Below are 26,166 nucleotides of genomic sequence, written 5' to 3'. Positions count from 1 at the left end.
CTTTTTTCTCAATAATATTTTATCTTCACAAAAGAGAAATATTTCACGAAACAGGATCATAACTAATTGTCTAGTCAGCAAATGAAAATTCTTATCTTTGAATATCTCACACTCAACCATTAGATCCCAATAAAGTGTACTTATTTTCTTTGACAGGTCTTAAAACTTCAACTTAATGTAAGAAAGACATTAAAGCTGCAAACTGTGCAACATCAAAACTTTAACTGCTTGCCCGCTCCCATATCATTATCATATCTAGATCAAGTATCAAATACTAATGGGCAAGAATAGGATACATGAAATCTAATTTTTGGTTGTTTTGGACGTAGCACAGATTCATGAAAATATATATTGAACGAAGCTAAATACATCAAAATGATAGACAGTAATAATGACTGAGATTTGAAGATTCACAGTCTTTGCTTCTCTCCCAAACTATTCCAAAACCAAACAAAAAAAACAAATTCAATGAAGAGAGCAATGGAAACTGTTCCAAAACCAAACAAATACAAAAAAAAAAAAAATCAACAAAAGAGACCAATCTTTTCAACATCAAGATTCATTATTTGAGCACAAAGCACAGACCCCAAACATGACCCAATCAATTACTTTCATTAAAAGGGTAAAGTACCCATTAAAAGGAAATGAATAACACACAATTCGAGTTGCTTGAACTAAAAGAAGATGAAATCAGATACGGTTAGGAAAACCAGAAACAGTTAACCAACCAAATTATACGCAGCTTAACAACGAAATTCGAAATAGTTGAAATGAAAAAAATGAGTCTTGGCCTAAAACATCCAATGTTAGATTAACGATAATGAACCAAAATCATATCCAACTTCACATCAAATCAAAAGCAAAGTTTTTGTCTTTTTCAACGAAGAACTGAGGGAAGGAGTTATATCAAAATATGAAAGCAAAAAAGGTCATAAGCAAGTTTAACAATGATATTTACTCCAACCAAAATCATTGCTTCTAATCAAAAGTTCTTTAGATAAGAAAGAAAGAGTAGCAAAATAATACCTTTGGACCAGAGCCAGACCAGCAAAAACTGGTTTTCATTCCTCTCTGGGTCTAGTCCTGATTTGAGTTTGCAAAATGAAACGGGCAAGTGAATAGATAGAGGATAAGAAAACATAAAATTAATAAAAAGATAGAGATTTTAGAGGGAACGAGGTAGGGTTTTTGGCAAATTTTGAGTAGAAGAAAAGGAGGTAGTAGTACAGTGCTGAGGGAGGCGGTTGGGGTTAGTTTGGGGATGAGAATTAGATATCCTTATACAGGTTTGGGCTACCTGTTTTTAGGGCTTTGCAATTGCTTGTTGCGTTGCTTTTGTCTTTTTACTAACTTTGTCGTCGTCTGTCGAGTGGCCTGTCAGCCACAGGTTATGTTATACCTACAAACGGGCTTTGGTAGGATATTTCTGAGGGTTGTTTTTGATACATTAAGAATTTGTAGTTAATTTTTATTATTTTACCTTGCTAAATATTTGTCAAACAAGTGCAGACCCTGGTTAACATAACTAGGATAAAAAATCACCTTTTTTTTTTCTATTAATTATTTTTACCGTAAAATAATAAAGATTTAATCAGAGTGAATTGTAAGCTTGTAGTTCAAATGCCCTGATAAACATGTCCATCTTCAGAAAAAGAAAAAAAAAAGACAATAATTCCATCAGGTTTGGTTTTCCAACATATTTCACAACTTCTGGTTGTTTTTGTTTTTGTTTTTTTTTCAGATACCAGTAGCAACACAAAATGCTGGGTTCCTGATTAAAGTTCTGATGATCAATAGCCGGCCTTGCCTGCCACACTTAATAGGTTGCCTTTGAATGCCAAGTGGTTAAAACATTATACAGAGAATTTCACACCTTCATCATCAGCTGAAGTTCCCTTAAAAATTGCAAGCTTCCCCTTTTGTTCTAGTAATTTCAAAGCTCGCATTAGAATCGTGCGGTCTATCCCATGAAGCTCTGTGGTAAATCAGAGAGGGAAATTGCAATCAGTAGCATGTAATATTTAGGACATTTTCTCCAAGTCAAGCAAGTTTACATGATTAAATGTGTGAATGGATGCAAATGGATTGTGACTTAGAATCTTTAAGTTTATACACTCTCCTACCATGAGAAACTGAAGGCATATATCAACAAATTGATAATGAATTTGAATGACATAGATTCTTTCAAAATGAATGCGTGCCAGAAGTTAAGGAACTTTGCTTCAGACCAAACAGGAACTTCTGACAAGTTTAAAGAGTACACACGCATACTGCAGTTCTGGAAATAGTTCCCCTCTCTTGCTGTTAAAAAACTAATGGAAACCCTATTACCATCTATAAGGATACAAATAACTTCTATATATTCAGGAACTGCATTTTCATTCCTTTTCAATGGACGCTTGATTTCGAGGAATATGCAGTTGATAGATATACTATATATCTCTCCACAGACCACCACAATCCACAAGTTAGACCCTTTCTTAAAACTATGGAAAGGCAAGGAAAACGAAGAAAAAAGAACTATCTCTAATAGCACTAAAGCATCATGATTCACTAATCTGCTTCATCTAAAGAAATGTATTTTTACCTGTTCCTCGGGATTCAATCCCTGAACGTATCTCCTCAACAGTCATAACACTGTCTTCAAAGCCATTATCTTTCACCTTATAACATACGGAAATACCAGAAAATTATGTTTGGAAGAAGCCATGTAAAATAAATATGACCAGGATAGCAAAAGAACCAGGATTAACTCACAAAATTCAAAATAATGTCAGCCCAATCTTGAATTCGGTGCCAAAGGATAAGGCATCTCCTATGTCCTTTATCCAACCATTCTGCACGTCCTGTTGCATCAGAATAAAAGTTTAAGAGCTTCCAATGAAATTAAGGATGATGAAGTATACAATTGCATTAGTCAAACAGCAGAACCAGCAAAGACCTTCTGAAATCAAGGCTGAGAGGAATGCTTCCCTGGCTTCGTGACTGAGAGTACCTGCATCAGACCATAAAAAAAAAATAAAAAAATAAAAAAAGAGAAATAACAAGCCTTGAAGAAAGTAAAGGCAATCCTAAAATTAAAACAGAAAAATATCTTCATATTTATATTCTACTCATGAAAACCAAGTAGAATAATTTTACTGTAAGGCAAATGCACCATACAGTTTCAGAGATCTAATCAGATGTTTAACCAGAAATTAGAGAAACAGGTCTTACGTTCAATCACAGAATTTGAGAACAAAGGAAATTCTTCCTCAAGACCAATTACAAATATCTTCTGAGTTCTGCAGTAATCCAGAATCAGTTCTTTCCAAAGTTGTACCTGTTTCTCCCGAGTCTCTCTCACTGGCTGCAAACTGCATAAATATGTGAATCTCAATCCCAATTCTTAAAATGATCATGAACAATCAGGGTGAAAAAAATTAACAAGGCCGATGAAAGTAATGAAACTTTTCTAGAGACAAATAACTTTTCAGCTCCACCTCCACGTCATCCTCTGGGACATGTTGAAAGGAAAGAAATATTAAAGGTTAGTTTGGTTTCTTGCTATTTGTCTCCTGTTTTTATTTCATTTTTTATTTTTTGCTTTTCACTTTCTATTGAAAAATGCAAATAGCAAAAGCATGAACCAAACAGACCCTAAGTATATAGAGATGCAATTTACTATCTACACAGGCGAGGAACAATATTTTCCATGAAGTTCTAGAGAGAAGATTGATGCATAAGGTGTTGAAACAAGGAAGAAATATTAAGTATATACAGATATAACTTCATACAAATTTGAAATGCATTCCAGTGATCAAGCTCACTCCGTAGTTGCGTCAAATACCATATATATATATATATATACATATACATATACATATATATATATATATATATATATATATACACACATACACATATATGTATTTGAAATTAAGCATCCAGCTTACTTCACAGATGAAGATCAACCTTCTTCACAAAGATCTAAAATCATACTATTCTTCATTGCTTAAAAAGAGTGATTAGAAGGAATAATAAGTTGTTCACAGTTCTGCTAGAAAGTGAAATCAAAAGCTGAAAGGAAAAAGAGAGGAGAATACGTGAAGTATGGAGGGTAGTTGAAAAAGTGGGGAAGCTTGAAATCACCCAATTTCTGCATCTCTCTCAGTCTTCCTTTACAGTAGATGCCACATAAAAAACATATCTGTAATTGACAGGAAAAAAAAAAAAGAGGTGAAAAGGGGGTGGGATGTGGGAAAATTTTTAGCAGCAACACATCAACAAAAAAACAAGTCATAACAATACAGGGTTCTCAACCACTTTCAAATCATCAAAAACATCCTCAACTAAAAAGAAATTGCGAAAGTCAACAAACAAAGATAAAAGAAACAAGAAAACGAGAGAAGAACAATAGTGAAATCTGCTAGAGAAATCAAAGATTAGGAGCAAAACTATCAAAGCATGGGAATCGAGTTTTCTTATCAATAGCATTAGATGATTAATAGTATGATGTTTGATGGCGTATTTGGGGCATTAGTTCCGAACAATTAGAGAAAAGAAACATAACAAGGCGTTACAATAGAACAGTTCATTGTGCATTTGGCAACAAACTATATCCAACACCTTTCATGAACCTCATCTTACAAAGATTATTAAACCATGGGCAAAGACCCACCAATATAAAAACGGAATAAACTACTACTGATAAAAAAAACAAAATGAAGCGGATAAAGGAATAAGATCCAATTTTTGTTAGTCAAATAGGGTCCATAAAAGAAAAGAAGAAATCAGATTTGCGTTTGAATTCAAAGAAATTATCATAATTTCAAGTTTCTAACTATCTGGGGTTCTCAAACATCAAATAAGAGAATAATATGAAGAAAATTATACCTGATCGGAGAGATAAAGTTTTCAGCTTTGAAGTCGAAGTTCTTTGATGTTTGCAGCTATTCTTTTCTTCTGTTCTTTTTTCGGCCAGGTTGCTTTCCTCTTCGGTCAAGTTTTTTACTTTGGTTTAAGCTCAGTCATTTTGGACCGTTAGATTTGGTACTTTGATTTTGAACCATTAGATGCAATATCTAAATTGAACTTAAAAAAAAAAAAAAAACCCTTCTTCTTAACTTATTCTTCTCTTCAATAAAAAAATCTTAATTCTTTTCTTCTCAGTTCTTCTCTCACTATCCGGCTCTTCTTATAGGCAGCTGAACAAAGATTGAAAAAACACTTCTATTTTCTCTGTGGAAGAGAGATACGTTAAAGGTACGTGATTTGCTTCTCTGATATCTGAATTCCATTTGATTAAAATTGTGAGTTTAATTGTCAAATTGGGATTTTTTTCTTATCTTGAACAGGAATTTGCTCATTTGAGATTTGGGTTCTCTTTGTCAACTCTTTAAAATGTTTTGAATCATAATTTGACTTTCTTATTCTATTGAATCAAAAGTTTTGATTATAAAAGTTCCTACTTTCTTTCATTTTCTTTCAATTTCTAGTAGAATTCAAGAGAAAATAACACAAAAAATTCAAAATTCTCAATGTGAAGCTTTGAATCTGCCTTGCTTTCAAAAAGTTTAGCTTTTATCAAAAGAAATAACAATGTGCCAGGGTGGTTCCCTGAACAGAGCGAACTTCCTTGTTTTTTAGAACCTCTTGACTCAGGATTCAAAAAGGGATTGATCTTTGAATCTGGGTTTTGCGTTTTTCTAGGGTTTGATATCCCGTAGAACTTGAAATTCAGGCGATGGCCGGGATGGAACAGTGGAAGGGTCAATTAGAGCAATTGAAGAGACAACTGGAGCCGTGGAAGGACCAATTAGAGCAGTTGAAGAGTCAATTGGAGCCGTGGAAGAATCAATTGGAGCAGTGGTTGCATCAAGCAATTGAGTATTTGAATCAAATACCCCCAATTCAACTATATGCTGCTATTGCTGTCTTGCTCATTTCTACCCTCTTGCTTTTGTTCAGTAAGTCCACATTACGTTATAAATATTAATCATGTTAGTAAAAATATCCTTTATTATTATTTCTTGAAGAATTATTTAGTTGTATTTCTTTAGTTTTCAGATTTTGTTTATCTTGGTTATATGCATTTTAGAATCTGAAATGTCATTCGTTTAAAATAGAATAAGTAGTAATTAAGATCATTTTTATTGAAAAAATATATATTTTTATATTTTATGTGTGAAACTGTTTTGCTTTTTTGAAGTTAATAATTGATTTAACTAAATGAATGGTCGTTCAATTTGGTCAGTTGCTCAAAGCATAAGCATTTAGATTGAATATAAAATTACAAGGTTTTGTCTTGAGGTGACTTACTGTGTTTTTTTAGTTTTATGAATTTCCATTGAGCAAAGATGTTGTACAATCCTATTAGGTTGCAATGGCGACCAGGGCTAGATCTGTATAAAATTTCACATTCTATGAAGTATTTTGTTTTGGGATGCTATTCTGGATGTATTCAGCTTACTTATTGGAGTGTGAACTTTGAGTTATATTCACGTAGCTTTTACTCACTCTTTGTCTCACAGCCCGCTTGTTCAAACGCACAAAACCTAATACCATTGTACTCACTGGCCTTAGTGGGAGTGGAAAAACTGTTCTTTTCTATCAGGTATGCAGAGCTATTATGTTAAGATGTCCTGTTATGGCTGCCAAATATACAATTTATTGAGTAATATGTATTCTGGTGACCTAGGGTTTTAGCATAATTGAAATGCACAGTGATGTAATGTTGTAATAACTTTCTTGAAATGATTCCTGTGACAGCTTCGTGATGGTTCCTCGCACCAGGGTACTGTTACATCCATGGAACCAAATGAGGGCACCTTCGTGCTAAATTCTGAAAGTAATAAGGTAATTCACCTTAAACTGGCTTTCTAAGGTTAGTTTTGCACTTTCTGTTTTGCTACTATGCATCTAATTTCATTCTGTTATCATCAATTTTGACTTTTGGATCATTGTCTTAAATTGAACTGACTCCACACTCTTTCTTCTTTTCTATCTATTCTTGAAAGAAGGGCAAAATCAAGCCTGTCCATCTTGTTGATGTTCCTGGGCATTCTCGTCTGTGGCCCAAACTGGACGAGTTCTTGCCTCAAGCAGCTGGCATTGTGTTCCTCGTTGATTCTTTGGAGTTCTTACCAAACTTGCGTTCAGCTTCAGAGTAAGAATAAGCTATAATAATGCACACACTACACTTGCAAGTCTCTTCCTCCTCCCCCACCCCATTTCTTGATTACCAAAAAGGATTTGGATGGAATATTGCTTCTTTGCAACAGGTACCTGTATGATATTTTGACCAAGGCTGATGTGGTCAAGAAGAAAATCCCAGTTCTCATCTGTTGTAACAAATGCGAGAAAGTGACATCGCATAGCAAGGATTTCATTAAGAAACAAATGGAAAAGGAAATGTATGGCCCCGACTTCATTTGTCTCTACATGTTCTATTTTGCTTAATTATCTTCTTTTGCGACATCCCTGATTATATCATAATCCGCTAGAGATTACTTTCGATAGATAGAAACTTTCAATATATAGAAACTTACGAGATCCTAATTGCATAAGCACATGTATATGTCCATTCTCCCTAATTTATATGGAGCTTATTGCCTGTTGTATGTGTAATTTATTATTGTACACTTAATCTGTCTGTTTTAACCATTTTATAGTGATAAACTGCGGGCATCAAGAAGTGCAATATCGGCAGCTGACATTTCAAATGACTTCACTCTGGGGGTTCCTGGAGAAGCATTTGCATTCTCTCAGTGTAGAAACAAAGTTACCACTGCTGAATCTTCTGGTTTGATTGGCGAAGTAGCTCCTGTAGAACAGTTTATAAGGGAATGTGTAAAGCCCTAGGCTAAATCATCCTGCTTTCTTTGTCCCTGTAAAACTCTGTTTACAGCTGGTTTTATTATTTCATCTTGAACGTTGAACGAGCCTAGGAAAAACATTGAATTAGTAAGACAAAGAGGAAAAACATTGTTTGTGATGTGAATTATGATAATGAAAATGGGGTATTCTAGTATTTTTCAACTATAAAAAAAACTCAAAGAATGTAACAAAATTTTTTTTTTACAAATTTATTATAATTAAAAAAAATTACATGAACCATCTCCTGTTCTAAAAAAAAATTTCAACAGGATTATAATTAATTTTTAAGAAAACTATTAAAAAACTTTGCTCATTGTTCACATTAAGTTTTACTAAATTCTCTAGACATAAAAAATAATCATTCTTATTTTTTGGCCTAACTGAGAAATAATACTCGTATTTTAGTCCAACTTGCTAGGCGGAAGGGATTAAGCTGTTTCGAAAAAAAAAAGAAAAATCTAATATTTGCATGCGTGGGTAGGTGAGGGGGGCCCACTGGACATGGTTCTCGGTTCTTAACGTCAAATAAATACAAACATTTGAATGTGCCGTGCTTGACTGCTGAGTTGCTCCCTCGTGTCTTCTTTACTGATTACTGAGTTACCGAATCTCTTATCAAAGTCGAGCTTCCCTTATCACTTCCAATCTCCCTCTATAAAAATCTCCTTCCTTTCAGCACTTTAAACTTTGTTTCACTCTTTTTTTCATTATTTAAATACCCAGTTTTCAACCCCCAAATCCCAAGCTTCGACGGCGATGGAAGTGTAAGTTTAAGTTCATCCGACCAAAACTTCATTAATTTGGTTTTATTTTTGTATATCAGCAAGAATTATGAAAAGGGTTGTTGTTATTCTTACTTTTGATGATTCCCCTAGTTTAATCATAGTTAATTCTAATTAATTATTGGTAATTTGTAGAGTTGCTTCTGCTCCAGGGAAGGTGTTGCTCACTGGGGGGTACCTAATTTTGGAGAGGCCAAATGCTGGGATTGTTCTGAGTACAAATGCACGTTTTTATGCTATTGTGAAGCCAATTTATGAAGATTTCAAGCCTGAAAGCTGGGCATGGGTAATTTATTCCTCTAATTCCCATGCTTCTATTTAATTTGCTATAGTTGCAATCATTTTCTTCCTTTTAGAAACACCACGAGCTGCTATGAATGATCGTCATGTTTGCATTTGATCGTAAATAAGGAAATCGGACACTGAATTATAAAGTTAACTCTTAAATAAATGAACACTTACCAAAATTCAAAGCCCAATAGTAGTTTTCTTGCTCGCTGTAATCAGCAATTTACTAATGAATGATATTGTAACTTCCACTGGATGAGTTTGTTTTAGTGGTGAAGTAACACTTGGTCTAAATTCTTGTTCTTTGTATTGTCTTTCAGGCATGGACTGATGTCAAACTAACTTCTCCTCAGCTTTCCCGAGAAAGCATGTACAAACTGTCTCTGAAACATTTAACACTTCAGTGTGTATCTTCAAGGCAAGGTTTCAGCTTATGATCAAAGTGTGTTTTTGTCTTCCATACCTGTATTGCATCTTTTTTGTTATGGATGCACATCTAGCATTAAATGAGTTTAAATGACATTGGAGAAAGCTTCACTTATTTCAGTGTAGCATAGTTTTTCCTTATTTCTTTTTTTATTCCAGCAGTTATACCAAATATGAGCCAAATTATTAAAGAAGCAATGGATTGTTTGTTTCACTATTATTTTGGCATATATTTCCAGTGAATCAAGGAACCCTTTTGTAGAAAATGCAATTCAATATGCTGTAGCTGCTGCTCATGCAGTGCTTGACAAGAATAAGAAGGATGCATTAGACAAACTACTCTTACAAGGTAATGTTTGTCACTGCATTTATTTATTTTCTCTTCTTTTTATGGAAACCACAATTTCAGGGATGTAACGTTGGATCTGAATTAGTCATGCAGGTCTTGAAATCACAATCTTAGGTTGCAATGACTTTTACTCATATAGGAATCAGGTATTTTACCTTTTCTATTTAATACTTTCTTTATAGAAATAAAATAAGATTTTTAAATGAGCATTTACTATTTATTTATTATGGCATGTCAATTTTAGTAACCGTTGCCTCTTCATGTATGTAAGTATTGCAATATAAGCTGCTAATGTGTTCTTCTACAGATCGAAGCACGTGGACTTCCTTTGACACCAGAAGCATTGGCTGCTCTACCACCTTTTACATCAATTACTTTCAATGCTGGGGAATCAAATGGAGGAAATTGTAAACCTGAAGTTGCAAAAACTGGATTGGGTTCATCTGCAGCGATGACAACAGCTGCAGTTGCTGCTTTACTTCATTACCTTGGTGTTGTTAACCTTTCCGCCTTCTCTGAAGATCCACACCAACAAAATAAAGATTCCATGGATCTCGATGTCGTACATATGATAGCTCAAAGTGCTCATTGTGTTGCCCAAGGAAAAGTTGGCAGTGGCTTCGATGTGAGTTCTGCAGTCTATGGGAGTCAGCGTTATGTTCGTTTCTCACCAAAAGTGCTTTCTGCTGCCCAGGTCTCTCTCTTTCTCTCTCTCTCTCTCTCTCTCTCTCTCTCTCTCTCTCTCTCTCTCTCTCTCTCTCAGGTTGGGAGATAAGGAATAATGTGCATCGGTGAAGATCTCAGTACATAAACCTCATTCAATGACTAGAAAAGCAATTCCAAAGCTCTTCTGGGTAATCAGACTGTGGTGTTACACATAAAATTTTTATAATCCTTAAATTTGTGCGACCATTTTTGGCGGACAGCCCTAGGTTGATCTAGTGACATAAATACTAGGTTTATGAGTTAAACATTTAATGCTATTGCAGTGCTGCTTGTGGTTCACCACCTAGGTTGTTTTCTCAATTCTCATGTATAAATTTGTCTGCTTTTTGATAAATTCTATATTTTGTATGGATGCACATAAGTAACTGGACCATTGCCCTTTGAAAAGAAATCGTGGAAACATTTCTCCATAGTATTTAGTTTTTCCTAATAGGTTGCCTTATTTGCTACCTTCTCAACTTTTGACCACTTATTGGACACATTAAGGTCCATATAGCTCAGGATTGGTCCAGGCCTCTTGCCATTAGATTAATTTATCCTCAAACAAGTTTCAGTTACCCTGTTTTTGGTGTTATACCAATTAGGTGGGTAGAATACTTCCGCAAGCATCTTTTTAGACATAAAGAAAAAAAAAAATTAGACTCAAATTTTAGTAACTTCTATTGGGATTCTATGTAAGATCTCTTGTAATGTTGCAGGCTGCAGTGGAAGGAATGTCATTGGAGGAAGTCATTGGCAACATTCTAAATGGAGAATGGGACCATGAGAGAACTGAATTCTCTTTGCCACCATTAATGACACTTGTAAGCATTAGGAGCTTATTTACCACTTAAATTGAAATGCTTTCATGAGCATGCATGGTCTTTCTCCACATGGTTCTGCTGAATTAATTAAATCTTCTCAGCAAATTAGGTCCCCTCTACTTATTCACTTTCCAGACACAGGATCTTACATTTTATGACTTTATGCTCTCTCAAACCTAGCTTTTACTTGCCTTTAGGTGCCAGTGTTTATTTATGAAGAATAAGTTGGGATAAAATCCCTAAATGGTTCTCATACTTCATGTACATGTGCATAGTTATTGAAGTGAAGATGTAGTGATACAATCTTTGTAGATCTGGATGTTGATATGGGCAAAAGGATGATTGGAAACTTAATCTAGAAAATAACAGTGTTCAATTTTATCCATTCTCTTCTTCAACCCCCCCCCCCCCCCCCCCTGCAAAGAAAATCAAAGGTTGCTTGACTATCTTGTTAAAATTTTTTATTACTAAAAATCAAGTATTATATAGTCAGAAAGATTGTTGGCTGTCACAGTTACTAGGAGAACCTGGAACTGGTGGATCATCAACACCATCAATGGTAGGTGCTGTTAAAAAATGGCTGAAGGATGATCCTGAAAAATCCCAAGAAACATGGAGAAAGCTGGCTGAGGCTAATTCAGAACTGGAGACACAACTGAACATGTTAAGCAAATTAGCCAAAGAACATTGGGATGTCTACAAATGTGTGATTGATAGCTGTAGCAGGCTTAAACCAGCAAAGGTATGGTTTTAGACTACTCCCCCTTCAGTCAAGAACTCAATAATAAAATATAATTTCTTAGTGACTTTTTAACTGAAGAAAAATGATTTTTTTGTCCTCCTGGATTGTAAGAATTTTTGCAGAGTGTTGCTGCTGAACTAAGAGCACGAAAAACTATTGAATTTTGTCATTCCCATTATTTTGAGTGGTCTCTTACTCAGGAAAATTCTCTAGTGCTGAAGATAATACTGCTGTACTAATAGCAAGAAAAACTATTGAATCTTTTACACCCATTATTCAGAGTGGTCTCTTGCTCAGGAAGATTCTCTAATGCTTAAGATATTTGGGAGTTTAAATATAGTTACAAATTTTAGAGGGCATTTCCTGATATAGAATTATAAACCTTGGAATGGGTAGCCATGGGTAGTTCCAAGTGTCTGACCTCAATGATTGACCAAGTGGAGATTCTAAAGAAAGATTTAAAACATACTGCATGAATAATTATCAAAATTCAAAGATAAGATACAATTCATTCCATAATTGGAAATTTCATTCTCATGGAAATTTTTGGTCATATCCCTCTGTGTGTGTGTGTTGGTGGCTGGGGAAAGGGCTGTGATGGAAGAGCTCAGTTTTATTGGCTGGATATTTCTAGTTCCTAATCTTGGATACAATATCATTGGTTTCATGTTAGCTTTTCAAAGAAGTGAATTCCTTCCAAGCGTGTCAAGTTATTGCCAATGTTGGTAAGACTACACTTTAGTCTGCAAGGATGTACTGTATAAGCTGTTCAAGAATTGCTTGCTTATTTTTGTTGCAAGGGTAACTCAAATTTTGGTTTCAATTACTTGGCTAATGTGTTTGGTGGATGACTGGACTTGTCAATAATCACGGAAGTCTCTATTCATCTTAAACCTTAAAAAAGATGGTGAGATTGTTTGGTTAATTTGTGTTATCAAATACTAGTTTTCTTGGTTTGTTTGCTTTTACTACCCACTCGATTATGCTCTCTTCCCTTCCAAATGCTGATTTTTAAGATGGTTTCCCAAACCAATTTCATGGACAGTGGATGGAGGGAGTTGCTGAGCCAGTCAAAGATGAACTAGTTAAAGTATTGCTGAAGGCAAGGGAGGCTATGCTTGGGATCAGAAATCACATAAGACAGATGGGACAGGCAGCAGGCATTCCGGTAGGTTATTTTCTCCTTGATTTGATGCTTATAAATGTCCATTTTATGCATGCTTATGTTTTCCAAAGATGTAGAATAAATAGCAAGAGATAAAATAATTTTTATTCTCTTTTAATCTGATTCTATTAAGAGGTTAATACTGTTGACTTGCAAGGCATAATTGATTGATTTACCTTGCTAGATCCTAAATGGACCAGTTTGTTTTTATTTGGGGCACTCAAAAAAACTTGTCCGTGATAGAAAGTCAAAGCCTAATGATTATCAAACTTTTCAACAACACCTGTTAACTGTTTTACTTTTATCAGCCAACTACTAGGGATATGTTCTCTAATGGGTTCCAAAATGTTGTATTATCATTTTTGCATGGTACATTACCTTCCAAGTTCTACTTCCTATAATTTTTTTTTAACTTCTAAACTTGCAGATAGAACCGGAATCACAGACTGAACTTTTGGATGCTACTATGAATATGGAAGGAGTTTTGTTGGCTGGGGTTCCTGGAGCAGGTGGATTTGATGCTATTTTTGCTGTTGCCTTGGGGGATTCTAGCAGCAATGTGGCAAATGCCTGGAGTTCACGCAATGTTCTGGCCTTGTTAGTTAGGGAAGATCCTCAAGGTGTTTCTCTAGAAAGTGGTGATCCCCGAAGCTGGGAAATTACATCTGCAGTTTCTTCAATCCACATCAAGTGAACTTGATTTCTATTTTGTATTTGATGAGTTAGGACTGCCGTTTTAAGATATGGTGGAAAAGGTGTTTTACTAGAGCAATTTTACTGTGTTTTGGATATTGCTTTAATTTGGGAAGGATTTCAAATCAAAAGACAAAGCCTCCCCCTGGGAAGAATCAACTCTTGTACATTTAAGTTCCTTGAGTTCCATACAATAAGAAAAATATGCACTTTACACAATTGGTTAGGGTTCTCCTTGCTTATTTTGCTGGAACAACTACTGAAATTTTGGCAGGAGATCTAGTTATCATCAGGGAGCTCCTTATCCAATGCCAATAATCGGCCCTATAACCCGCCACCTGGTTAACTACAAATCTTGAACAAAATTTGTAGCGGTTGCTTCCGAGGCTGGGTTCACACTTCTCAAAACTCTCCCATTATCTTTCATCCAAATCTAATAAACACTGGATACAAGCTTAACATTCATGATTTTTTTTTCTTGCATCATCACCATGTGAGTTCTGCGGCTATGGCTTCCATGCAATGTTCTTGGCTCCATAGATTAAAACAAAAACTTCTAATTTATATTTGCTTAGACCAATTGTCCTTGTATAGAGTTTAATGTAGAAGGAAATTATATTCCAAGATAAGTCCGGAGCTTAGTTTAGTTAGCTCGTGTAGTCGCTCAAAGGTGACATTTAGCAAATATAGAATTTGTGTTCCAGCATCTACAACCTCTTTTTCTATTCTCAAGCTGTGGACTCCTATATACAACAAAAAAAAGAAAAAAGTATTCCAAGGCAGAGGGAAGAAAATCATGATAATGGAAATTATCAAATCACCAGTAATCCCTACAAGAACAAGTTCCATCTTTAAAATGGTGGAACTGATTACGATCTCTTACGGTAATTTCACGTTCATAGATGATGGATATTAGTTTGGTATACGTATGACAGTCATTGCACATCCTGAGGTTTCTAGTTATTCTTACAGGAGAACCCTGAGATGTATGTATGAGTGCAAATGCAATTGCTAACTTCTGACAATGACCTTTCAATCTTTGTCTTTTCTCTTCTTCATCTACATCAAGCAATACATGTGATGTATCTGGGGAATAACCTTCAAATTTCAACTGCCATTCCATCTGGTGAATCATCTCGTAAACACTTTCACATTGATGATGAGACGTGTCTTGTGAAACAAACTTGTGGATTCTTCTCCCCACCTCAACCAAGCTATATCCTGGCACCTGGTGTAAACCTTTTCTAGCCATTTCCACACGAATTTTAGCAACCTCCTGCCACCTTTGAGCTCGTGCATACATATTTGACAGTATCACATAGTCACCGGGATTTTGTGAGTTCAACTGGAATAGATGCTTAGCTGCAATCTCTGCTATTTCCAAGTTACAATGAACTCTACAAGCACTAAGAAGGCTTCGCCAGACCACATCATTGGGCTTGATAGGCATGCTCTTGATAAACTCAAGAGCTTCATCGATCATCCCAGCTTTTCCCATGAGGTCTACCATGCAACCATAATGCTGAACTGTAGGTTTTATCCCATGCTCAGATTTCAGTCTATCAAAGAATTGGAAGCCCTCATGAATGAGGCCAGCGTGACTGCAAGCACTTAATACACCCACATAGACAACATCATCCGGGTCCAGACCTTCTTCAAGCATCTCTAAGAATATCCTTAGAGCTTCTTCACCATGTCCATGCGTAGCAAGCCCTGAAATTATTACAGTATAGGACATTTGGTTCCTTTTGGCCATCTTTCGAAATACTGATAAACCTTTCTCCAAACACCCGCATTTGACATACATGTCTATCAAGGAAGTTTGTACTATGACATTGAGTTCACTAATGTTCCTCAATAAGGACCCCTGCGTGCACTTCCCCAAATCCAGAGCACCCAAATAAGCGCAAGCAGAGAGCACAGTAACCAGTGTGCTTTCTTCAGGTCTCCAACATCCCTCACTACTCATGTTCCCAAAAATCATCAAACACTCATACCACATTCCCACACTAGCATGTGCTGCAATAATAGCACTCCAAGAAGCAACACTCTTTTCATCCATTTGCTCAAAAACTGCACAAGAATGTTTTATCTCCCCACATTTGCCATACATATTGATCAAGCTGTTTTGAACATAAAGATCATTTTCAAAGCCAAGCTTAAATGCATGCCCATGAATTTGCATTCCTTCCTCTTGTGCCTGTAACCAGGCACATGCCTTGAAAAGAGAAGGATAAGTGAAATTATCGGGCTCAATTCCTCTTTCAAGCATCTCATAATAAAAAAATAAAGCTTCTTCAAAGTTCATGTCTTTGACATGAGCTCTAATCATTGTATTGAAATCAAAAGTACCAGGTTCATCAATTTGTTGAAAAATTGAACAGGCATAATCCATGCTACCCCAATCTGAGAGAGCACATGCAACCACCAGATTGCTTGCACAAAAGGAGTTCCAAAAGAAACCCCACTTGACGATCTGGGCATGAGCCTGCTTGAATTCTTCCAAGTTCTTGCACTTCTTCAGGAGAGATAAGCACTCTTGCTCCTTCAACCTCAAACTTAATTCTGGGCTTTGTGGTGGATCTGCTGGTGGTGAAAAGAATTTGGTTGGCTTAAGGACTGAAGTCCCAGTCATGCTGTTATCTACATCATGATTTACCAATCTAAACTGCCAAATGGAATAACATGAAAACCATAATCTTCTTTTCAACAACAATCAAATTTCCATGTGAAAGAGATATTAAAATTAGTGAAACAAATGATCAAGAAAAAAATTTTGATGATAAAAGGAGATGGGAATATGACAAAAAGTGAAATTTATGACCTTTGGTGTGTTCAAGGAGATTGGCAAAAATTAACAGAATTTGAGATAATGATATGTAGTGATCTCGACTTGAGAAACACAGCTTGCAGTTGGACTGAAATTAGAAAAAAAGTGAAACGAGAATGAATTTGCAGCAACTTTGGAAGTAGTGGGAGAGGAGTTTGTTAAAGGGGTTTGAATATCATCCATGAGATTGAGAAGCGAATCCCCGCCTGGAAAGCAAAGGTCAGATTATGGGACGAGTAGATTCTGGATAGGATAACGTTTGGGAAGAGTTTGGCTTCATTAGACGCCTTCTTCGAGTTTTCAGGGTCTATCATATCTTGCCATCTCAGCACCAGGGACCAAGAAAAACAAGAGCCACAACTCTCAGGCCTAATGGTTAAAGGTATTCAAGGGAACATCAACGTATGATTTCGAATCAGATCCTCTGTTAATTTTATCCTTTTCGTATAAAATATATATATATATATATATATATAAACATGTAAATACGATACTGCCCTGAATTAAATTTATCATCATAGAAGAACAAGTTTGGCCTTACTTAAACTTGGACCAGGAAAACCCAAAAGCCCATAATTGGGTGTTCAAATCACATACATACATAGGCCCTGATTTCTGCCCATTTCTTACTAGAACTAGAATTTAAGATCAGTAAGGCCTGGGCCATGGAAGCCAACTTGACGTACTGGAAACACACTATCAAAGCTTTGCTCTTATCATTGTTCTTTTTTTTTGTTGGGGGCGGGGGGTGTGGAGGTTTAAACTTCAAGGTGATTGTTTAAATTGTAAATAATTCACATCAAACATGACAAGCAGGTTGTTAAAGAGAAAGGCATAGGTTGGTTTGGACTTTGGATGCTGTTGAGACTTGCCAGTACTGTAGCAAGCTTGAGTGAGTGGCAGTACCAAGAGCTGAGCCACATCCCTCCATATTTGGGACCCTTTTGTTGCATTCTGATTTCTGAATTCTCTGCAAGCATTCATGCTCTTGTGCTCATAGCAGGTAGCAGAAATGATTCATTTATTACCATCTTGCATTGCAAGGACTTAGAACTCTGCCATTTCTGTTTTTTGTTTACCAATCGCTATATTCAAGTTAGTAGAATGGATTTCATAGAGAATATATCTATAATCTTTCTAAAGTATCCTAGAAAGCAACAACAGGAATGGGCCATCTATCTTCTCGAAAATCTTTCAAAAATGTCCTTAAAATATTCACCAGTACCTATGAGTTTTGTCCAACATGATTTAAGCATTGAGAATATGGCCACCAGAGGCTCCACATGTACTGACCATTTGACTAAGATTTGTTTCACAAAAATGGGAAACAAAGTGTTTCAAGCGTCTAAATTTCAAGATGGTAGAATTCTCAAAACCCCAACAACTTCATGAAGAATGAGAATGTTAGACACAATATGGCAAGAATAGAAGAAGGATTAATTTAGATACGGCTTTAGGTTAAAGAAAAAGGTTGCAAAACATAAAAACATGAATCGATATACTTGATGAATGGACCGGGTGAAATTGGTGATCAAAGCCAAAGTCAAGAAATGACATACTTTCTCGAGAAAAGAAAAGAAAAAATCTCCCAAAGGCCAAGCCATGTGACAGAGTCTTGTCTGATGGGACTAATTTCAGATCACATTTTTTTCTATAGTCCCCATATTTCATTAATTATTGTATTCTCTCATGTCCCTACTTTTCTATACATTGACTGTGATCTTCTACGTTAATGTTTACTAAATTTTTTTTATTTTTAAATTTAAAGTATATAAATTATTTAATTTTTTAAATCATAATAAAATATATCGTATTTAATAATTTAAGATAAATTATTATAAATTATGTATTCGATATGATTATAATAAGTGATCATTGATAAAATTTGAATTCAAAATTTTTTTCTCAAAAATAATAAATTTTAATTTTATTATTTTTATTTTTAGAATAAAATATTTAATTTTATAATATACTATTGATAAAGAGTTTGCTGACGATGGAATCTAATTGATTAACTTTGGACCAAGTGGGCTATCCAATTTTTGCTGGTCAACTCAAAATAAATAAATTCATTTATTTAATTAAATATATTTTTATAATATAAAATAAAAAAGGCCTGATCCGGATTGAGACTTGTCCCAACAAGGACTAGCCTGGCCTATATACAAATCCAGTACAAATTGAAATAGATCTTTGTTCTGGCCCATACCTGATCTACATTTTCACGCCCAACAAAAGCAACAGACAAGAGGAGTAGTCTCACACTCCTTAAAAGAGCGTGAAATAACAGCTTGAGGAAAAATAAATATCTTGGTCTTGCGGCTCGACATCATTTCCGCCACAATCGCCAACAATCTGAGAGTGAACGTCACCCACACACGAACTCACTCACCCTCAGTAACTCAACAACATAAAACTGCTCCTAAAGCTTATCCTTATATTTATATCATATAAAATATTAAAATTTATATATTAAAATTATATTTTGTATAAAATTATATTTATAATTTATATAAATATAAAAACATAAAATATATTTTTTAATTTTATTAAATTTAAATATAATAATTATTAAAATTTTAAATTATATTATTTTTATATTTTATATTAGTATTATATTAGTATCATATTGATATATCGTGTTTAAGATTCTCACGCTCACCACTGCTACCGTTGAAGTAAAAATAAACAAACAAAATAAAAAAGCCGGGCCCACGCTTCTCTCTCTCTTTGCCTGTAGTTTTCTCTTTACGTTTCATCGTACCCTCTCTCTCTCTCCAGTTTTGTTTCTTTCTCTCTCTGCAAATGGTGATGTTTTAGGCTGTTTTGCAGATGGGCTGATGGGCTTTTACAAAATTTAATTTTTTCCATCTTTCTTTTGAGTTCTTCAAAGCACAGGAACGAAATAATTCGAAGAAGCTCAGAAAGCAAAGAGTTTTTCTAGTTTTCTTCTTAGTTTTTGAAGCCAGGCTGCTTCCTCTCTGAGATTTACTTTCATTTTTGTCCTTTTCTTTCAGGTATCTTTTCTTTATTAACTTTCTCATATTTTCTTTCTACCTTAGCTTTTAATCTCCTGCCATCACTTCAGAAAGTGGCAAGATTAGCTCGAAAAAGGGTGTTTACCATAATCTTTTTGTTTTGAGCCCTTTTTTCTGTGCTGCATAATCTTGGTTTTTCAGCTCCTAATTTTTTTTTTTGGGGGGGGGGGGGTGGTTGTATAACATATTTGTTTGACCCTGCGTTTTTTAATGTTTGGATGGGTATGAATGAGATCTTTTTGTCTGTGTCATGAAGCTTCAGTAGCTAACATGTGACTGCTAAAGTTTTTGACTGTAGACTGATTCAATTTGGTTCTTTTAAGTTTTCTTTTATTTTTGCTATTTTTGCTGAAAAGTATTGCTAGGCCCCCAAATTTTGAATTAGTTCATATTCAGCTTGAAATGTCTATTGTTTGACTATAAATAAATTCAATATTACTACTTTTTTTAAGTTAAAAGATTTCTTTTATTTTTAACATGTATGTCTGTTTGTCTTTGACTACTATCATTTATAAGAATCTCGTATGGTATGGGTAAAAGTCTTCTCTTGGACTTGAAAAACTGGTTTTTCCTTTATTTTCTGTTGTCTGACTGCCAATTGTTTCCATTATATTCTTACCAAAAGAGTAATTGTTTCAGCTGTGTGTGGGCCTATTTTGTTTTTTAAAGCAATGCCAATATGCCGTGCTCGGGTTTTGAACAATTGAATTTGCTTTTATTTCGTTTAATGTGGGTCAAATGATTGATCTTTTCCAATATATCCTTTCAAACATGAAGGCTTTCATAGGTTGACAATTTGCATGTTGAAATCTGGCTGCTTGTTGACTATTTCTGGTTTCATTGTATAGTACGCAACACAAAGGGCCCGAAGAATTCACCGTTCTGGTGATTGCTTTCCGGGTAACTTGAGGCGATTATAACATTGCTAGTTATCTGTCTGGCTATTCTAACAAAGCTGTGAGGATATTAAAGCTCATAACTGGATGTTAAAGAGCATAGTTTGATCAATATGGGTGGTACTTGAGAAGTTGTAGCTTGAGACTCTAGCACTTTGGTATTATATTGGAAGAAATGGAGCAAAAGGAGGGTGAGAGTTGGAAAGAAATGATCAGGAAGATGCTTCCACCAGGTGCCTCTCTTCCAGAAGATTCATCAGGGCTTGATTACTCTATAGCTATGGAGTATAAGGGTCCTCCGGTTGCTTATGAAGTACCTAGAGTTGAGCCTCTTGATGTAAATTCACATGCCATTCCTACTGCAGAACCACTGTCAGAGTCCCAAAGGTCAGTTGCTAATACTGGCCCCCCAGTGATTGAACCGATCCCCTTGCCGGTGTCTTATATTGCTGGTGTCACAAGTCCGCCTAATCAGAGTCCAAGGGTTTCAGCAAGCTCTGCGTCAGTAGTGTCTGTGTTGCAAAACCCTGATTTTTCTTCAGCTTCTCCTTCAGCTTCTCCTGGTTCAGTTTGCAATCCTCCAAGTAATCCTCCTAAACAAGTTGTTAATGAAGTAAAGAGAGTGTCAGTAGTCACATTTAATACCGTTGAAAGGTCAGAGAGGAAAGAAGTGGATTTGGATAAGCCAGTTTCTCCTGAATATGTTGGGGTTTCAAAAGAAAAGAAGAAGAAGAAAAAAAGAGTATGTTATCGTTGTGGTAAGGGAAAATGGGAAACCAAGGAATCTTGCCTGGTGTGTGATGCTAAGTATTGCAGCAATTGTGTGCTTAGGGCAATGGGCTCAATGCCTGAAGGACGGAAATGTGTGACATGCATTCACCAGCCAATTGATGAATCCAAGCGGTTAAGACTAGGTAAACATTCCAGGCTCTTGTCCCGATTACTCAGTCCTTTGGAGGTAAAGCAGTTTATGAAAGCAGAGAAAGAATGTTCTGCTAATCAGCTCAGACCAGAGCAGCTAATTGTGAATGGACATCCCCTGAATCCAGAAGAGATGGCAGAATTACTTGGATGCCCTTTACCTTTGAGGAAGTTGAAGCCTGGTAGATATTGGTATGACAAGGAATCTGGTCTCTGGGGAAAGGTAAGTTTGTATTTGTGATATGCTATTTTATGTTTCACTTGGCTTTGTAATTGAACAAGTAAGAAAAAGAAATATCTAGATGTGGGGACTTGATTTGATGACCTCTTCTTATTATTTGGCAGGAGGGAGAAAAACCAGATAGGATTATTAGTTCAAACTTAAATTTCACAGGGAAACTTAATCCTGATGCAAGCAACGGCAATACTGAAGTCTATATCAATGGCCGGGAAATTACAAAACTTGAATTGAGGGTGCTAAAGGTAACATATATAAAATCTAATATAGCACCTACTATTTACTATTCTTGACCATGGACTTCTTTTCTATTTGATTCCTTGCATTTAGGATTCTCAATCTCATACCCCTATGAAATCAATTTTCTCACCATTTTATACTTTCCTAGAGGAATCTGGTTTAGTATTAGTGGTTTGGGCTTGTGTGAAATATGGATCTCAGCAGAGCTGTTTACTCTCGGTGATCTTACTGTTTGTGTGAAATGTCTGAATTATGCCTTTTCTTTTTGACATCTTAATATGTGTTTAGTCTCAGCATCTGATAAAAATGTGAAGGGGAATAAAATATTATGTCAAAAGCATAACTTCATATTGTATTAACTAATCATTTATGTTACTGTATGATATTTTCAGTTGGCAAATGTGCAGTGTCCACGTGACACTCATTTTTGGGTCTATGATGATGGTCGTTATGAGGAAGAAGGTCAAAATAACATTAGAGGAAACATCTGGGAGAAGGTGTGTAAACTTCCAACAGCCTCAATGGTGTCATGGGTATTATATATGATGTGATGTGAATTTGATTTTTGCTGGACAGGCATCAACTCGTTTTTTCTGTGCCTTGTTCTCTTTGCCTGTGCCCCATGGTCAACCTCAAGGAGCAAGAGAGGAGGCTAGCAATTATACTACTGTTCCAAATTATCTAGAGCAGAAAAGAACCCAGAAGCTTCTTCTACTAGGGCTTCAAGGCTCTGGAACAAGCACTATCTTCAAGCAGGTTTGGCCCTTTACTTTATTGCTAATAAACTATTTTATTCCAACAATTATGCTGTCTGTTTCCATGCCAATTGCTTTAAGAGCATTGAAAATAAAAGTAAAATCACTTCAGAAATTTATTGCCTAGATGGAAGTTGGCAAGAATATCTTGCATGAATATGAAGAATGTCTGCCTTTCCTATCCATTAATAGATGAAGAATATTTAAGGATGTATAGTCTACGGAAACTTTGAATTTGTTGCTTCACATGTGGTTCAAGAATGCTTTCAATGGCATGGGCTGAATGTTTAGTGGGGGATCATATGAATCAACCATTCGTAATTTCCTTTTCCTTCTTGTTCTCTTGGTTTAGGAATGATTGGTCTCATAGTGTATGAATGATCAAGATGTAGGCAAATTCCCTTGTGTGCTTAGGTGATAAAATTCAGTTACTAGCATCTTCTAGAGCTATATCATCTGCCAAATTTAGCATAGAGAACTAGTTGTTACAGTCTTTCATTGCAGTTGATGCCATTTTTCTAATTCTCACTATGCAATATTTAACAGGCAAAATTTTTGTATGGGAATGGGTTTTCCGCAGAAGAACTGCAGGATCTCAAGTTGATGATCCAGAGCAATATGTACCGATATCTTAGCATATTACTGGATGGGCGGGAGCGCTTTGAGGAGGAAGCAATGTCTCGAATGCGAGAACTAGGTTCCATCGATCAAAACTGTGAAGCAGGTAATGTTTGTCAGCATCAAAACTTATTCTGATCTTAAACATAGTTTTGAGCTTTTAAAGTAGAACTTATTACTTCCAAATAGACATATTTTATGGCCTATATATCTCTTTGTGTGCAGATTGCTTTGTTCTGTTTTTCACTAGCTGAGAGGGGAGGAAGAAAAGAGTTTCATACATGTTTTTTTATTGTGTTTGATAGAAATTTTGTACATTATGAGCTTCCTTAGGTATCTCACAGCTGGCAAAAAAGCGAAAAAATTTGTTTAACATCATTGCAATTCTTTCAACATGTAAGCAATTCTTTAATCTTGTTTCAGGTGGGGAGGTGGACTCTGGTGAAACTAACCAGTGCGCCTATTCTATAAACCCAAGGCTAAAGCATTTTTCTGACTGGCTTCTGGACATTATAGCCACTGGAGATTTGGATGCATTTTTCCCTGCAGCAACACGTGAGTATGCTCCATTAGTTGAGGAGTTGTGGAAAGATCCTGCTATACAGCAAACATATAGAAGGAAAGATGAGCTTCACTTTCTTCCAGATGTTGCGGGGTACTTCTTAAGCAGGGTATGTCATCTTATTCTTTATTGCTCTTTCTTTTGTTTACATTTTATATTTGATATGTTGGCTTAATTGTTGCCAAATTTTACTTGGCCATTTGATATTTCAAGTTATTCAACTTGAAGAAGATTGCAAAGCAAAAAAAAAAAAGAAAAGTGAATTCTCAAATTCACAGCAATATCTTGACTGGCTATGTGTTATGCTTTTGTTTCCTTCAGGCTGTTGAGGTGTCAAGCAATGAATATGAACCTTCTAATCGTGACATTCTTTACGCTGAAGGGGTCACCCAAGGGAATGGCTTGGCTTTCATAGAGTTTTCTCTTGATGATCGTAGTCCAATGTCTGAAACCTACACTGACAATTTGGAAGCTGCATCCCAGCCTCTGACCAAGTAATTCTTTCCTGCCATTCTGTCATTGTCATATATGAAAGATTTACACTGTAAATCATGTAGTTATCTACTACTATGTCAATGGGATGCATGTTACTAATTGTCATGTTGGCTTTGGACCCTTATTTAAATTTGGGATCTTCCTTGCATGTGTTATGAAGGTGGTTGGGGGTAGTGGGTGTGTTTGGAAATGAAATATATTTTAAAAAGATGTACTCAATAATGGTCTGCAAGTACAAGCGATTGCATAACATGCTGCAGTATTATACCGGTCTTTGCAATCTTTTTTTTACTATATTGTTCAATACATTCACAGATAAAGTATTACTACTTTTGTTGGCTTCAATGGTTACCATAAATTCGTAATTATTTTCTGAAAGAACAGAAGTTATGGTGAGGAGAACTGGGGACTGGGAGAAAGGATGGGTGCCGAAGCTATCACATAGATGCAGAACCTCTGTTTTTTTTAAAAAAAAAATTCTTTTTTCTGTTTGTAATCATATGAAAAATCATTTCAGAAAATGCATTCTAATCACTATTTTTTTCCCTAGTATTCTTACATATTTCAACCTCAAGGCATTTGAGATTTGATCTTGAGAATCTGTAAGCTGATTTATCATTTTTGCTTTTACAGGTATCAACTTATAAGAGTAAATGCAAAGGGGATGAATGAAGGATGCAAGTGGGTGGATATGTTTGAAGATGTGCGTGTGGTCGTCTTTTGCGTCGCCCTTAGTGATTATGATCAGATGTCAATAACATCATCAGAGAGTAGTGGCAGTGGAGCACTACTTCAGAATAAGATGATGCAGACAAAGGAGCTATTTGAAACAATGATAAGGCACCCTTGCTTTAAGGATACACCTTTTGTGTTGATACTAAACAAGTATGATATCTTTGAGGACAAAGTCAATGGGGTGCCTTTAAGCACTTGTGAGTGGTTCAATGATTTCAGTGCAATGAGGCCTCTCCATAGCCATCAGTCCCTGGCTCAGCAGGCTTACTTTTATGTTGCAATGAAGTTCAAGGATCTTTATGCTTCCCTTACTGGACAAAAACTTTTTGTTGGGCAAGCTAGGGCAAGGGACCACCGGGTGACAATTGATGAAGCATTTAAGTATATAAGGGAGGTTCTCAAGTGGGAAGAGGAGAAAGACGAAAACTACTATGGAGGAGAAGATTCATTTTACAGCACAGATGTTAGCTCCTCACCATTTGTTAGGCAAGAATGACTTGCATTAGGAATTTTACTTTGTATTCTTCCAATATAAAGAAAGTCGTAGAAGTGTTCTGCCTTGTTACTCGAGTCAAATAAGGAAAGCTGTTGTAATTTTTTTTTTGTTTCCAAAATATCAATTTAATGAGATCGGTCAAGTTGTTTGTTTCAGGTTTGATTCTTTGTAACGCATGATTAATCACTGCTTCTCCCTAGACTGCGTTATTGCGTCAGGTGAGATTTTGAAGGATGTCTTTGCGCTTTTCCCAAATGCAACATAACGGGAACCAGAACCAATGATAGATTCATTTCATTAGGGTGTCTCTCGTATTTACCATCCAAAAGCACCTGTTTTGTGTTTTTGGCTGGATGAACGCAGCGAATGTTACTAATAGATGAAACAAGCATCCGGGGCCACTCGTCATTGGAAGAGCTGGTCAAATACCCAGTATATAAATAATCGTATAGTTTGTCCGTAACAGGTTGACCATCATTCTATAAGATTCACCTAACAGGTAAAGTGGTAA

General features: G+C 35.7%; 5 protein-coding genes across 8 annotated transcripts; 3 read left to right on the top strand and 2 right to left on the bottom strand.

Moving 5' to 3' along the window:
* Positions 1-1,597: 1,597 nt before the first annotated feature.
* Positions 1,598-5,012, bottom strand: LOC111290780 (vacuolar protein sorting-associated protein 25). The gene is made up of 7 exons (XM_022882249.2): positions 4,876-5,012; positions 4,086-4,189; positions 3,217-3,356; positions 2,942-2,995; positions 2,758-2,846; positions 2,588-2,663; positions 1,598-1,975 (listed from the first exon to the last, which is right to left on the bottom strand). The coding sequence occupies exons 2-7, from the start codon at positions 4,142-4,144 to the stop codon at positions 1,854-1,856; spliced, it is 540 nt and encodes a 179-aa protein (XP_022737984.1). The 5' UTR covers positions 4,145-4,189; positions 4,876-5,012; the 3' UTR covers positions 1,598-1,853.
* A 91-nt stretch (positions 5,013-5,103) lies between these two features.
* On the top strand, positions 5,104-8,011 carry LOC111290779 (uncharacterized). Of its 3 annotated transcripts, none has more exons than XM_022882248.2 (7): positions 5,104-5,244; positions 5,692-5,948; positions 6,513-6,595; positions 6,751-6,837; positions 7,002-7,147; positions 7,263-7,394; positions 7,653-8,011. In XM_022882248.2, exons 2-7 carry the CDS (start codon positions 5,726-5,728, stop codon positions 7,840-7,842), a joined length of 861 nt encoding a protein of 286 aa, XP_022737983.1. In that variant the 5' UTR covers positions 5,104-5,244; positions 5,692-5,725; the 3' UTR covers positions 7,843-8,011. The 3 variants fall into 3 exon arrangements, with proteins under 3 accessions (XP_022737983.1, XP_022737979.1, XP_022737982.1); XM_022882244.2 differs by having other exon boundaries at positions 5,109-5,244; positions 6,999-7,147; XM_022882247.2 differs by having other exon boundaries at positions 5,117-5,244; positions 5,723-5,948; positions 6,999-7,147.
* Positions 8,012-8,413: 402 nt separating this feature from the next.
* Positions 8,414-14,050, top strand: LOC111289535 (phosphomevalonate kinase, peroxisomal-like). Of its 2 annotated transcripts, XM_022880651.2 has the most exons (10): positions 8,414-8,621; positions 8,775-8,925; positions 9,248-9,345; positions 9,593-9,702; positions 9,796-9,848; positions 10,010-10,396; positions 11,127-11,231; positions 11,746-11,973; positions 13,019-13,141; positions 13,566-14,050. In XM_022880651.2, the coding sequence occupies exons 1-10, from the start codon at positions 8,614-8,616 to the stop codon at positions 13,830-13,832; spliced, it is 1,530 nt and encodes a 509-aa protein (XP_022736386.1). In that variant the 5' UTR covers positions 8,414-8,613; the 3' UTR covers positions 13,833-14,050. The 2 variants fall into 2 exon arrangements, with proteins under 2 accessions (XP_022736386.1, XP_022736388.1); XM_022880653.2 differs by lacking the exons at positions 11,127-11,231; positions 11,746-11,973.
* Positions 14,051-14,613: 563 nt separating this feature from the next.
* Positions 14,614-17,067, bottom strand: LOC111289533 (Tetratricopeptide repeat (TPR)-like superfamily protein). The gene is made up of 2 exons (XM_022880649.2): positions 16,656-17,067; positions 14,614-16,494 (listed from the first exon to the last, which is right to left on the bottom strand). Exon 2 carries the CDS (start codon positions 16,464-16,466, stop codon positions 14,649-14,651), a length of 1,818 nt encoding a protein of 605 aa, XP_022736384.1. The 5' UTR covers positions 16,467-16,494; positions 16,656-17,067; the 3' UTR covers positions 14,614-14,648.
* Positions 17,068-19,541: 2,474 nt separating this feature from the next.
* LOC111291449 (extra-large guanine nucleotide-binding protein 3-like) lies at positions 19,542-25,810 on the top strand. The gene is made up of 9 exons (XM_022883211.2): positions 19,542-19,678; positions 20,548-21,739; positions 21,862-21,999; positions 22,387-22,491; positions 22,571-22,750; positions 23,296-23,473; positions 23,791-24,038; positions 24,251-24,423; positions 25,058-25,810. Exons 2-9 carry the CDS (start codon positions 20,771-20,773, stop codon positions 25,653-25,655), a joined length of 2,589 nt encoding a protein of 862 aa, XP_022738946.1. The 5' UTR covers positions 19,542-19,678; positions 20,548-20,770; the 3' UTR covers positions 25,656-25,810.
* Positions 25,811-26,166: the final 356 nt, after the last annotated feature.

Source organism: Durio zibethinus, chromosome 11, assembly GCF_047325235.1.
Source record: "Durio zibethinus cultivar Kanyao isolate XHJ-2024 chromosome 11, ASM4732523v1, whole genome shotgun sequence".
Taxonomy (NCBI): Eukaryota; Viridiplantae; Streptophyta; class Magnoliopsida; order Malvales; family Malvaceae; genus Durio; species Durio zibethinus.
Note: the sequence above shows the minus strand (reverse complement) of the source record. Positions and strands in the feature narration are given on the sequence as shown.

Excerpts from the sequence above, each read along its gene's own strand:
- LOC111291449 (XM_022883211.2), top strand. The coding sequence starts at position 20,771 with ATGGAGCAAAAGGAGGGTGAGAGTTGGAAAGAAATGATCAGGAAGATG. Across the intron at positions 24,039-24,250 it reads CGGGGTACTTCTTAAGCAGG|GCTGTTGAGGTGTCAAGCAA; the intron begins GTATGTCATCTT and ends TGTTTCCTTCAG. Across the intron at positions 24,424-25,057 it reads GCATCCCAGCCTCTGACCAA|GTATCAACTTATAAGAGTAA; the intron begins GTAATTCTTTCC and ends TTGCTTTTACAG.
- LOC111290780 (XM_022882249.2), bottom strand. The coding sequence starts at position 4,144 with ATGCAGAAATTGGGTGATTTCAAGCTTCCCCACTTTTTCAACTACCCT. Across the intron at positions 2,996-3,216 it reads CTCAAATTCTGTGATTGAAC|GTACTCTCAGTCACGAAGCC; the intron begins GTAAGACCTGTT and ends GGTCTGATGCAG. Across the intron at positions 2,847-2,941 it reads CTCAGCCTTGATTTCAGAAG|GACGTGCAGAATGGTTGGAT; the intron begins GTCTTTGCTGGT and ends CTGATGCAACAG.
- LOC111290779 (XM_022882244.2), top strand. The coding sequence starts at position 5,726 with ATGGCCGGGATGGAACAGTGGAAGGGTCAATTAGAGCAATTGAAGAGA. Across the intron at positions 6,596-6,750 it reads AAACTGTTCTTTTCTATCAG|CTTCGTGATGGTTCCTCGCA; the intron begins GTATGCAGAGCT and ends TTCCTGTGACAG. Across the intron at positions 7,148-7,262 it reads AACTTGCGTTCAGCTTCAGA|GTACCTGTATGATATTTTGA; the intron begins GTAAGAATAAGC and ends TCTTTGCAACAG.
- LOC111289535 (XM_022880651.2), top strand. Across the intron at positions 9,346-9,592 it reads CTTCAGTGTGTATCTTCAAG|TGAATCAAGGAACCCTTTTG; the intron begins GCAAGGTTTCAG and ends ATATATTTCCAG. Across the intron at positions 11,232-11,745 it reads TGCCACCATTAATGACACTT|TTACTAGGAGAACCTGGAAC; the intron begins GTAAGCATTAGG and ends TGGCTGTCACAG.
- LOC111289533 (XM_022880649.2), bottom strand. The coding sequence starts at position 16,466 with ATGACTGGGACTTCAGTCCTTAAGCCAACCAAATTCTTTTCACCACCA.